Consider the following 13,352-nt stretch of genomic DNA (forward strand, 5'->3'; position numbering starts at 1 on the left):
ATTAAGATGAAACACTTAATAATAAATTGAAGAATTTGAAAAAACGTGAAAGATTGAAATTTTATAATCATAACATCTGAGGGACTAACAAAATTTCTTTAAAAATCACAAATGTGAATCATATCACGTTCGTATACTTGCTTGCCCAGTCAAAAAGGATAAGAGTAAATAATGGTTCACCTGTTGAAAAATATCAGTTCAATAGTAAGGTAATTAAATTGTAAATCACTGTTAGTAGGATAATATTTAAAGTTTCAAGTATGCCAAATTTATTTTATTAACAGTTTCAAGCATTATAAGAAAAAAAAAAAATCAGACATCGTCATAATGGATTATAAAAATATTTTACTAGGTCCACGGATTTGGCATTTTTCTAACAAGTTGCTGTCAAGATTGGGTTGAATTTTGGGGTACGATGGCATGTCAAGTTTGGATGTGTTCCATTGTTGTTTAGATTTAGTATATAATTCTTATAGAGCAGTAATCATCATTCACCTCACTCAGTGCTCGCAGGTTGTCGTGATCCCTCGCAGCAAATTGTTACAGAAATTTCACAAAATGGCCTTAGCCATGGTTCGTAGGAATCTCATCACCCACTACACCAAGTTTGCATCTTCTTGGAGTGTGTTGTCTCGCCATTCCTCAATCCATAACCCTTCCTTGGAGTCTGTTTCTCCATTTCATAGCCAATCTGGTGGTGGTGGTGGTGGAGGTGGCGGGTTGCCGTCTTACATGCGTGGAGCTGTGTATTGGGAACCCAATAAACCTCTTTCGATCGAGGAATTTCACATGCCTCGCCCCAAGGCCGGTGAAGTTCTCATCAAAACCAAGGGTAAGGGTACCCTTTAATTCTTGTGCATGCATAACGTTAATGGGAACGAGGGTCTCCCCCCAAAATTCAATTTTTCAGTATTATCTAATGCCATAATGTGTCTTTTTAACTCCATCCCGTTCAATTTGGTTATACATTGATATGATTAGAGATGTCAAGTGAGAAATGAAAGGGGGTGAAAAAACTTGAAGGCTGCTTGTAGAGTATACAACATTTTACATAACCACTACTTTCGATGGTTGTTTTCGAAGTAAAAGAAAAACACTGTGTGGAGGAATCCTAGAGTCCAAAGGAGAAGAAAAACATTTTGCTTATTGTTGGATCTAATTGTCTTTTGGTGTGGTTATTGATGTAGCCTGTGGAGTATGCCACTCTGATCTGCATGTTATAAAAGGTGAAATTCCGTTTTCCAGTCCTTGTGTTCTGGGGCATGAGATTACCGGTGAGGTTGTTGAACATGGACCACAATCTGACAGCAAAACAATTGAAAGGTGAAAGATATTGGAAATGTGAAACTCTTTAGCTGCTACATATTTGTGCCACTGTTTGAAAAAAAAATAGTTATTCTAGAATCTCCTTGTTTCAGGCTTCCCGTAGGGTCCCGAGTTGTTGGATCCTTCATCATGCCTTGTGGCAACTGCTCCTACTGTTCAAAGGTAATATTGCTTACTATTCCACTCTATATTACATGAATCCTTGTTCAGCCCTTGATGTTGTCTCCAAATGGTATGCAGGGTCATGATGATCTGTGTGAAGCTTTCTTTGCCTATAACAGGGCTAAAGGAACCCTCTATGATGGTGAAACTAGACTATTTCTTCGAAACAGTGGTTAGTATCATTTAGCTATTATTTCAAGCCTGGCTATGGAAATTGATAGTTTTCCCCCTGCTGCAGTAGTGATTATGATATTATTCAAAAGTCTACCAATTTGACTTTCTTTGTCATATTTTCTTTATCATCCAACTCAAGCAGCATCACCATTACACTTGTTAGTACTTGATAGTATTCACATACTACTAATCCTGAAGCCTGTCAACCTCCTTTTTCATGGAATAAGAGCAAGCTCTCAGTATTTTTGTTTACGCAAGCTTAATTGTAATGGATTATAATTTGCTACTGAGGTGTGTCCATAATGCCCATTTTTTCTGAACTATGGTATTTTATATTCAGCTTGTACAAATATATATGTTCTTAGAGTGTATTTATCCATAATTATGGAATCATTCAAGATTGGAATACTGAAAATAGTTTGCAATTTTTAATAGGAAAACCAGTATACATGTACAGTATGGGAGGGCTTGCTGAATACTGTGTTGTGCCAGCAAATGGAGTGGCTGTACTACCAGAATCATTGCCATATCCAAAGTCTGCAATTCTAGGATGTGCTGTTTTTACTGCTTACGGTGCTATGGCTCACGCAGCTCAAGTGCGTCCTGGTGATTCTGTTGCTGTTATTGGAACTGGGGGTGTTGGTTCTAGGTAAATAATCAATCTTCAAATTATTTGTGTGCTGATAAATCTTCACCTTGCTGTACCAATTGCACTTTATATTTGTCTTCAAATTATCTAGGTGAACAAGAAAAATCAGATAACTCTTGTTTGTGGTACTGTATATGTTACCTCTGCTAAATATGGTCAAGCCTAAGTGTTTGGAGCTTGTAATAATAACCATTTTATTCACAACTGATTATTTCTATGTGGCCTAAGTTACATTTGTTGAAAACTAGTTCTGAACAATATACATTTAAGAGTCTGATATTATTCAAAACATTATATGTGCCAGCAACTTGGCTTCTGAGAACCTGAGATGTAAGAAGATTTGTATAAATTATAAACACCTCAGGTCACTAGATCAGTTGATACTCGTTTACAGAATTGGTAGGTTTCCTATGTTGGCCATGAGCAACTGGCTCTAATCAAGTTGTTTTCCCGTTTAACTTTATATCACTCATTCCAGTTGTTTGCAGATAGCTAGAGCCTTTGGTGCTTCGGATATAATTGCTGTGGATGTTCAGGATGAAAAGCTACAGAAAGCAAAGACATTTGGTGCTACTCACACCGTAAATTCAGCAAAGGAGGATCCCGTTGAAAAGATAAATGTATATGCATATTTCTTTTGTCACACTGTTTACATTTTCCTTAATTGCATATACCTTGAATCACAAAATTTGCTTGATAATTTCTATAGCCCTTTAAGTAACTGCTGCTTCAATAAAATTTAAAAAGAAAATAAGCTCATTGATTTCGTGTTTATATTATATTATATTAACCTTGACATACCTAATGGCTTGTGTAGTCTGCCAAATCACCTTTTCACACCCGCACGCACGTTCTATCTATTGGCTGAGACATGTCATCAGCTCAAACGTTGGCGGATCTAAGACTCTAAGTTAGTGGGGACAAATAGAAATTATTTGGATCTCAATTCAATGACCTTTTAAAGTAAAAATAAAGAATTATGTGAGACAAAATTAGGGAAAGCAAATAAGATGAGAGGGGGCAAAATAAACTTTTTTTAGACATATGATAATTTTAACAAAACCAGAGGATGCGCTTGCATACCTTCATATACACGTAGGTCTACCGGTGTGCTCAAACCATCATGACAATGGCATCATTTGATCACTTGAAGACACCCTTTTTTATTTTTTTTGTAATAATTCACACAGGAAATTACTGGTGGAAAGGGTGTTGATGTTGCTGTAGAAGCCTTGGGGAGACCACAAACATTTGCTCAGTGCACACTAAGTGTGAAGGATGGTGGAAAAGCCGTAATGATTGGACTGGCACAAGCTGGTTCTTTAGGAGAGGTCGATATAAATCGGCTTGTTCGCAGAAAGGTATGTTCTTTGTATGTATGTATGTATACTTTAACATTAACCACTACCTCTATTTAGAATGAATCAGTGTCGATGAAGCATGTTAACCAAACACACCCTTTTGTTTTGTGCAATGTTTGATGGTTGTATTATCTTTTAATCTAAACATATTAAATTTGTATTTGAGCAGATACAAGTTATTGGCTCGTATGGAGGCAGAGCGAGGCAAGATCTTCCAAAACTAATTAGATTGGCAGAAACAGGTATATTCAATCTTGACGATGCTGTTTCTAGAACATACACCTTTGAGGAGGCAGCAAAAGCATTCCAAGATCTCAATGAAGGAAAAATTATTGGGCGAGCTGTGATTGAGATTATATGAGTGTATGTTCTCAGAAGTGCTTTTGTGCAGCATCAGCTCTGCTTCTCACAGCCCAAAAGGGTATATGTGGTTTGGAGTTGCAAGGTGTTGGTGCCCTGAGAACACAAATGGAGAAATGTCTTTTTATGTGACATTGCAGGGGCGTGTTCAAATAAAAACTGTTTCTTTTTTGTCCATTGCTTTGCTTCGTAAAGCAAGGTGAAAGAATAATGGTCTCTGAATGCTCATCATTGCCATGTTAAAAAAATGTGTTGAATGTATGTATAAGCAATGCGTATCAGTTGTCTATTGCCTCTTGTTTGACCAAGATGTTTAGGACGGTTATTTATTAGGCTATTGTCTACGAAGTTTGTTGTTTTTAGAATTCCCTTGTTACAAAGCCGGTACTTAAACAGATCACTTTAAAACAATGAAATTTACTTGGTACTAAATTTTCCTATTCACCAAATTTTGAGAAAATATTAGTGATTGTCCTTGAAAATTTTGAGGCTATCATTATTTATTTTTTCTTATTCTTAAAAGAGAAAAGAATGATGGAGATATTAGTAAAAGTAACGAAAATTAATTTAATAAATTTAACTACTTGAAAATTTATTTGTTCTCTTTTATTTCCATCAAATACTATGTATTCATGCTTATTACTAGTTAAAAGTAATTTAATTTGGAGTTTGACTTTTCTTTGAGTGATAAAAAAAGCAAACTTCTTAGGATAAAAATGTCTAAAAACGTTCAATTTCACTGGAAAATCAATTTTAACAAAACTATTTTGCAGAATTAATTCCATTCAAAAGGAAATGTAAGCATAGTTGGAGTTCAATTTTTTTGGAAAAGAAGCTCGGTCAAGTTTTACTTATATCTCGGCGGAGTCAGATTAGCTTAAACTGAAACCTTTAAGATATTGATATACCTGTATAAGGACAAAAATATCTTTTTAAAGAAAAATTGCATTGATATTTAAAATTCTATTTTATCAAAATCCATATACTAGTCGCTCTGTTATTTTTACAGTAGAAATAAATAAATAGTAAAGAATTGTTTTCCAAATTGTTAAAAATTGAAGAAAAGTATCATTACTGTAGAAAACAAAACACAAGAAATGAACGTTGAAAATTAAAATAAAAATACAATATATAAAAACCAGCGATAAAAAAGTAATCATTAGGGTCGCAGTTTAATTTGCATAAGTCCCCTATAGAATGCTAAAAAAACCTAAACCAATAATATTCAAATAAATATAGAAAGAAGTCGTAACCTTTAAAAGTAACAATAACGCATACAAGAAAGACTACTAAAATAGAATATTTAATGTAAAAGAGGAAAATATACTTTTCTACACATTGAAGAGTATAAAAAACAGTATAGTAATTAAATGGAAAAAAGGTGTCACTATTTTCAAAATAAAAATTTAAAGAAAGAATATTTTATAGTTTCAAAACAAATAAAAAGTATTTTAATTTATTATTTCAAAACCAAACTCTCAAATAAAATTAAAAAAGAACTAACCAAAAAAAATTGGTATTATACAACTTAAAAGGTTAGGGCCAAGACAGTTTTCTGAGTAAATTTGTCCCTAGTTTAATGATATACCCGTCCGGTAATAGCTGCATCCGCTCAAACTGATAATCAGTCAAAATGGAGACAGATTTGTTGACAGATCCGGAATGCTTGTGAATCCCTGGCAGTTCTGAAATAATTTCTTATACCTGTTTCAGTTACTATTGAAGAAGAGAATAAGTAATGTACAAAATTTCTGAAACAAGCATTATACATACATGCTTGTCCATCATCAAAAAATGGAGCGCAAAACTACTTGGTCTCTACTACTGTCAACGCAATGGATCAAACTCGCTCCTTTGAAAGTTCTAAGTTTTACTGTATTTGCTCCTACCACAGCCTATTCTTCTTTCCACTTGTTAACATATCTGAGGAAAGCATTGGCTGGATTCTGCCTAGGTGGAGCTCTAACACGAGTAGACCTACGAAGTACAGATTCATCTATAATCCTGTGCATCAAATCCTTTGACCTTTTCTGGAGTTCTGAGCTGTAAACATACAAATACAAGGAATGAATCACAAAAGTCATGAGAAGAATTGCAGAATAAAATCCAAGAGTTAATTAAGATAACACGGAGGCAGCTTTCAATCTTCTTAAACATTCCTATATAATTCAAATGTTTGTTAGATAAACTACAACAAACTTGAACTATAAAAGTAAATTTGAATCCCAAAAAAAATAGAGAATCGCAGGCTTTTTGGTAAAAACTAAATAATAAACTACACTTACCTTCGTTTCCTCAACTCTCCTCACTACCACATCTCTTAATTTTGCATGGTTATCTTTCACATTCAATTATTCAGTTAACTATAGTGCGGTAATTCACAGCATCTAAATCGTAAACATGATTGACGGAAATCGTGTTATCTATTCTATCACCGTCACTGATATAACTCCATTCGTAATAAATTAGAGTATACCACATTTCACTTGAGCCGCAGCTGACAACTTCATAATATATGGATTGGCCAAACTTGGAGATCATTCTTCATAAAAACAGTATCAATCTAAAATCACACATGCACCAGCAAATTTCTGATTTATTCCTGCATTTACTTTTATCAGCTAACAGTACATGTGACCTTAGAAGTATAAGTGCATATTGGACAAGCCCAATAACCAAGGCTTCTGTTGTGAAGTATGCATTAAGATATAACTAACTGTGCAAATACAAAACAAAGGAGAAAGCTATCCAGGTATTATACATTGAAAATAGAAAACAAGAGAAAAAACTATCTGGGTATTCATATATATTGAAAAGGGTATTCATATATTGAAAAACAAATCTAACTCACCATATTTTAGTATAATATTTTTGTAGTTGCTTTTGCAGTGCCCTTTCCCGCTCACCCTTGCAATTCAGGGAACTCATCAATGCATCGAGCTATTCAAGCAACCAAGCCATCGAAAAAAAAGAATTAGAAAAGAAAAATATTCACAAAACAAAATAACAAAGGGAAAAAAAAAATATTAGCATGTAGTACCTCTTCCTTACTGCTGTAGTATCCCCATTCCTTGGAGTCAGAGCTTTCAACAAATATCCGCCCATCTCGGCGGAACCACCAATACCTATTGTGATCTCTGTCTTTACCTAATGGACTTCTACGAACAAATCGTTTCTCCATCTCCTTTTCGAAATATTCTTTCTGTGCAATAGGCAATGTCAATAAAACATCAATTTAAAGAACAGATAACAATCTAAACAGGGAGACAGGCAGCACCCTCTGTTCTTTACTATTCTTCTCTGACAGATCCTCCTTATCAGCTTTCGACTGTTTTGGTGATTCCTTTCTGGACAATTCTTTTCCATTTTTAGTTGGTTCTTTCAGATCTGAATTTAGCTTCTTATGCGTCTTTTTTGAAACAGGATGTAAAGGCTTGATCTCACTACAAAGTAGGTTTGAAAGGAAATAAAGTGAAATGGATACCCACCAAATTGACGATTTTCATAAATATAAATTGGCAAGCAGAAACAGCACACAGGACTAAATCTAACCTTCTATCCATTTGTCCGTTTTGCCCAGATGGTTCTATCTCTACAAGACTTTTCTCATCCATGTCTCCATTTTGTATACCATGATTATCATTCGTTGGGACTTTAGCACCATTCAGAAGCCCATCCACAAATCCATTGCTTCTTGACTCAGCTTTCAACCGCTCCTTTTCTTCTCTTGTCCTCCTACACTCTTCCCTTCTAGAGGCCCCAAGTGCCTGCCGCTGTTCAATAATCTCATCTAACTTTTCCCTGAAAATTGCAGTTTCAAGGGCTTGATTGACCAATTCGGATAAGATTTCTAATTTAGCGCTGACATCTACAAGGCCATAATGTCCCCGTTTTATAGTTGCTTCATGGTGCCGCAGTTCAGGAATATTGATCACATCTAGGAAATAGCATAAATATTCTGTCCAATTATTCATTGTAATCTGAAAATAAAAGTGAATGAGATATTGTCACAATAAAAACAATAATGAGAAAAGCATTACCCAAATCATCAAAGATACCAGACATAGGAAGAAGAAATACTCAACAGGGCAAAGCCATCTCACAAAATATGAACGATTATCTATTACTGATACTAATACTAGAAAAAGATAAATGCAAGTCAGATGATAACCTTAGACTTTAATTTTTGGTTCTTCACAGCCAAAGAGTATTCATCGCCATCTTTGATGAGAAATCGAAAAAGTGCTGCATGAGATTCCACAAGGAGAACCACATTGCTATCCTTATGACAGATTGCATTTTCAAAATCTTCTAGAGAGTAAGGCCAAAGGTGTAACAGTCTACCAAAGGAATTAAGCAAATCCCAAACCATTAAGAGATCCCCAACACAACTCATTGGAATGTTGAAGTCTTTTGATGGAGAAGGACGATCAGTGAAAACAGGATCGTCTGGACCAGGCTTCACCAAGAGATCATCAATTGGGTATTTGATAGCTTCATTCTTCTGTTGAGCATTTTCTGGAAAAATTTGCAGTTTCAAAATCCTTCTCAATAAAATTAAATCACAAGGGAAAAGGGGGTTTCAAGGTTTTTTTGTTAAAGAGATAGTCTGTATTATGATACCGATACCAAGTACAGGGGAAAAAAATATCACAGCATTGTAGTTTCTAAACAAAAAGAGAAACTGCTTTCTACATAGTACATAGGTAAACAACAAGAAAAGATGCATCTGCAGTCTCCACACCACCCAATAGAAACAACAAGGAGCGAGGGGAAATTTGAATTCCAAAAATCCATGCCTTATAAAAGTACTGTATAATGAAACAAATGATTTAAACAACTCTACCTTTCTCTTGGCAAGAATCATCAACTTGTGCCCCATTCAACTTCTTCCTTTTACTGTTATCAGTGTCTTCCAGTGATTCCTAGAATTGATACAGATAATAATGCAATGAAATTCATTAACAAAATAACAAACCAATCATAAAAGCCATATATTAGAATATTAAGCCCGTGTTCTTGTCATTTATCAATAATATTATACTTCTATAAAAAAAAGTGAAGCAGAAGCACCATGTTTCCCTTATTCGGTCTACCTCATTTTTCCTTTTCTTGGAGCAAATTAAAAGTCCATCTCTGTAAAAAACCCTCCCTCTTAATTCTTCAGGAATGTCAGTTGATATTCCATGACTTTTTGCTAGTTCATCATGTAAAACCCATGGGGCATTCCGGCATGTAGATTCCCGAATAAAAGACTTCAAAATATTTCTACTAAAAAGCGGCTTCTTATGCACCAAATCTTCTGCACAGAGTTCAGCTTGTTCACTTATACTTTTGTTTTTGTCAAGCCAAGCTACCTCATAACAGAATGTGTCAACTCCTTTCTGAATTACTTTTAATATTCTGCATGGATGTACTCCATCACCCTTTTTCCCATGTAGCTCAGCACCGACAAACAAACGTTTCTGCAATTTTTCACCAATAGAATCAGCAAGATCCTTTAAAGGGAGCATGCCTGAAAAACAAAAAGATCACTAATCAGTCCAGCGCAAAGTGAAAAGTATTGCAACATTTTTCGGATGAAGAGCGTTCCATAATCAAACTTGAATCAACAGCTGGCATGTCTCAACAACATTTTAGGCAGCAACTCTTAAACATGCATGGCTTGTGTAGTTGAGTTTTTAAATTCTTAGAAACGTGTCTTTTACTATTTTACGTTACTGTTCACAGAACACAAGCTCAAGGAGTCTTCACTCCAGACAAGTTGTGTTACTGCTTTACACTTCAATTTGATCGCAGCAAGTACTGCAAACATCATAACTTGAATAGTCAAAAGTCTAATATATACCTCAGATACAAGGAGAATTAAAAAATAATCTATGCTACATCGCCAAGGACTTGTCTAGAAAGAACCCAAAGTTCTTATATGCATCCATAAGATAAACCTAGACCATGCTTTAATTTGCTGTTCAGCATTCTGTGATCAAAAGTTAGGACCTTCTATAATGCACAAATGAAGAACTATGTAAACAAAGATATATCAAAACTGAAACTCCAACTGTCTCTACGTCAATAAAAAGATGACTCGTAAGCATATTATAGAGATTAATCTTATGGGTACACATGAATAGGCTTAAAGTCTTAACAAAGCAGTACACAGGTTAAACCAACCCCATAGTTATTCACTAATGCAATAAAATATTAACTTGTTTGTAAAGCCAACTCATTCAATCGAGTTCACAAAGGTTAGGAAGCACAAGACTCAGGGTATATTTGAGGCATCATCACATACTGAAACATAAGTGGATATTTTATATGATACCATTCTGAATAAATATGGGAAACTTAGTATCATCCCCTTCATTAGACACTCGAAAACTATACATCCAGACAAAATAGGAACCCATCTATATACTGTATGTTAACCCTCTACATTAACCTCCAAAGCCTTCATACAAAGTCAGCAGATACACAGGAGGTATCAGAAGTGCAGAGAACATCAGAGTTATTTATGCAGAACAAAAATTATACGGCAATACATAAAGTAAAAAAGGTAAGCATCATCATGTGAACAAATATTTCTCCATAACAGAACTCAGAGAGTAGTTCTTACTGTATTGAATAATCCCTAAAGCAGTAGTCATTAATTCCTTAGGAAACTGTTGAACTTTCTCAGTAGCATGCTGTTCAGACACCATAGCCTCTTCATAAGTCAAGCCAGTTTTTCCAGTGACTTTACACATCCAAACCCTCTGACGGTATTGATTCAATTGCTTCAAATAATCACTGCTATATGTTAAGGAATCATTATCCTCTCATTGCCGGGACCAAGATGGAATGCCAAAGACATATTATTGATTAACTATGCAACAACTTCCCTAAGATGCTAAAAAAAGGACAACTCAATCAACATTTTTTAACCACTTTCAAGTTAAAGACAAAAAAGTAATGATGTCAAAAGTAAAACAAGAGCAATTGAAGGTCATATAGGATACGGATAATCTCGAAAGATTTCTTTTGTAAATCGAATTTGGTAAACAGGCTCGTCTGGCTTCAATTCCTCGGGGGGCTCAGCCAAGGCAAAAGGCTTTCTCCTTAAAAGAGGCATTGGGTAAGAACCTCAGTTCTTCTCCGATACCCGCACCTTACACTGAGATTTTTACAGAACAGAAATCAGTCAATGGTATGATCTTAGCAGTTCAATTGATGATTGGGGGCAAAAAATAAAAGAATCTCGACAGTTAATGAAGAAGCAATGAGCAATAGCAATACAGAAGCCACTGGAAATGCATTTATTCTGACAGTCTGAACTACATTTATTCTAAGAATCTTAAGTCTGAATCACGTACACGAAAATCATTCATCCATGAATATTTATCAAGAAATGCAAAGCAGAGGGGAAAATGCCTGAATTGCTTTTTATTTGGTCTCCTTGATCAATCACGAGCAGATTACAAACTAAAGAAATAAAACACGTAAGCCCAGTCTAACCCAAAACTAGAAGATACTCTTCCCTCACCGAAACACACTCTCAACTGCATCACAATCTCATGCGATTCAAGCTCACTCGTCCCGATAACTATTCTCAAAAGCAGGAACCCTAAGAAAATCCCAAAGACCAAAATCTACGACTAACAACAACAAAATCAATCCACAACAATCTGCACCACAAAATAGAAAAATAACATCACCAAAACCAAGCCTATGTCCAATGCAACAAGAAAGAAACCAACACAAAACCCCAATACTTGTGTTCGAAAACCCAAAAGCAAGAACGGAAGAAGAAGACAATCACACACATTCATACTGTCCAATAAATGCACGCAGCGTAAGGTCCTACATTGAAAACCAAAGCTCAAAGCATTGCAAAGTCCCATGAAGAAACCCCAATAGAAGAAAACCCTAAAATGGGTCCTCAATAGGGATCTCAAAAGGCGTAAACTCCAGTGTACCAAAAAACACGCAAACGCCACACCAAAACGCGGCACCGAATGTCCAAAACGCACGCACAAAATAAAACATAGACGACACAGCGCATTCACAAGAACCTCCGGAACCGAAACAAATGAAGAATTTAGAATCGGCGAAAAACCCCAGTTCCCGCCACAACCAGATATTAGGTAATTACAGTTGAAAGTAAATTAATTAAATAAACGAAGGACACGAAGTTGCAGAGTAGAAGAGAGAAAGTGTGTATGGAATAGAAGAGAGGGAATGAGAGAGTGAAGAGAGAAGATCTTACAGTGAAGAAGTTGGTGAATGTTCGAAGGAAGAGCGGAGACACGTTGTGTTTGCGATGTTGTGTCTTCGTTTTTGTATATTCGGAATTGCGAGCGAAGAAGTTTCTCACCTTTTCTTTTTTTTCTCTCTGCCTCCGCTCCTTGTGTGTGGGAAAAACACACTATTCTTATTTTTATTTTTATTTTTATTTTATTATTTGTTTTTTAATAATATTTTTATGCCAAATTTCCAATTGCGACTCCTTCCCACTTTAATATTCTGGCACTACTCTGCAACACGTGTTTATTCTCGCTGCATCTTGCAATTCAAATTTCGGAGTTTTCAACCAAACACTTTTTTGTTTTGTTTTATACTCTTTTATTTTTCACAGTCATAAATAACCAAACGCAGTAGGTGTGTTAAGTATTTTTAATCAAATTTGAATAATATAATTTTAATATTGCACTAATAAATAAATGCAATAGTATAAATGAAAGAATATTACTTTGATTTTTGTTATGGGACTCTCCCATATATTAAACGTTTTCCATTTCACATAATTGATACATGTTAAAATAACTGACTTTGCTTGTTCTTTTTTAGTTAAGAATATTTTTTATGCGACTTGATATAATCCAGACAAGGTTGTTACGTTGTATTTGAATTACAAACTTATTATTAAGGGTGTAAATTCATTTCAAATTTAGGAAAGACATTTTAAGAAACCTTCCATGAAAAAAACAAATATATATATATATATAATATATATATATATAATATATATATAGAAAAAGCTAAGAAGAAGTGAGAAGACTTGCGAATGCAAGAAGAGGAAGATACGTAGTGAAAGAAAATTTGAAAAGGTTGGAAATAAGAGTAAAATAAGGATTAGATTAGCAATATTCACTACAAATACAAAGATACAATTGACGGTATTAATGAGTTGGATAATAACAAATAAATAATAAGTCTAAGGAAGAAAAAGTTTGAAAAAAATAAACATAAAAGAAGTTTTTGCAAATTACTGCATTTAGTGTATCTAACTTAGATATAGATGATCAAAAAGTGGGGATTGAAACTATTTTTTTATCTATTTTATG

The 13,352-nt window shown here is 34.7% G+C and overlaps 2 protein-coding genes across 5 annotated transcripts; one reads left to right on the plus strand and one right to left on the minus strand.

Annotated features, from left to right (window-relative positions):
- Positions 1–392: 392 nt before the first annotated feature.
- LOC114178640 (alcohol dehydrogenase 1B) lies at positions 393–4,397 on the plus strand. Its single transcript, XM_028064656.1, has 9 exons — positions 393–410; positions 505–832; positions 1,188–1,323; positions 1,419–1,488; positions 1,567–1,660; positions 2,098–2,311; positions 2,790–2,931; positions 3,502–3,672; positions 3,842–4,397. Exons 2-9 carry the CDS (start codon positions 559–561, stop codon positions 4,031–4,033), a joined length of 1,293 nt encoding a protein of 430 aa, XP_027920457.1. The 5' UTR covers positions 393–410; positions 505–558; the 3' UTR covers positions 4,034–4,397.
- Positions 4,398–5,532: 1,135 nt separating this feature from the next.
- On the minus strand, positions 5,533–12,431 carry LOC114174904 (DDT domain-containing protein DDB_G0282237-like). Of its 4 annotated transcripts, XR_003602764.1 has the most exons (12): positions 12,275–12,431; positions 11,028–11,182; positions 10,646–10,818; positions 9,129–9,547; positions 8,879–8,957; positions 8,204–8,550; positions 7,585–8,012; positions 7,310–7,475; positions 7,073–7,234; positions 6,884–6,972; positions 5,806–6,075; positions 5,533–5,717 (listed from the first exon to the last, which is right to left on the minus strand). XR_003602764.1 is itself a non-coding variant. In XM_028059637.1 (11 exons), exons 2-11 carry the CDS (start codon positions 11,138–11,140, stop codon positions 5,928–5,930), a joined length of 2,124 nt encoding a protein of 707 aa, XP_027915438.1. In that variant the 5' UTR covers positions 11,141–11,182; positions 12,275–12,431; the 3' UTR covers positions 5,533–5,927. The 4 variants fall into 4 exon arrangements, 3 of the variants coding, with proteins under 3 accessions (XP_027915438.1, XP_027915440.1, XP_027915439.1); XM_028059637.1 differs by having other exon boundaries at positions 5,533–6,075; XM_028059639.1 differs by lacking the exon at positions 12,275–12,431 and adding an exon at positions 11,873–11,982 and having other exon boundaries at positions 5,533–6,075.
- Positions 12,432–13,352: the final 921 nt, after the last annotated feature.

Source organism: Vigna unguiculata, chromosome 3 (assembly GCF_004118075.2).
Source record: "Vigna unguiculata cultivar IT97K-499-35 chromosome 3, ASM411807v1, whole genome shotgun sequence".
Classification (NCBI taxonomy): domain Eukaryota; kingdom Viridiplantae; phylum Streptophyta; class Magnoliopsida; order Fabales; family Fabaceae; genus Vigna; species Vigna unguiculata.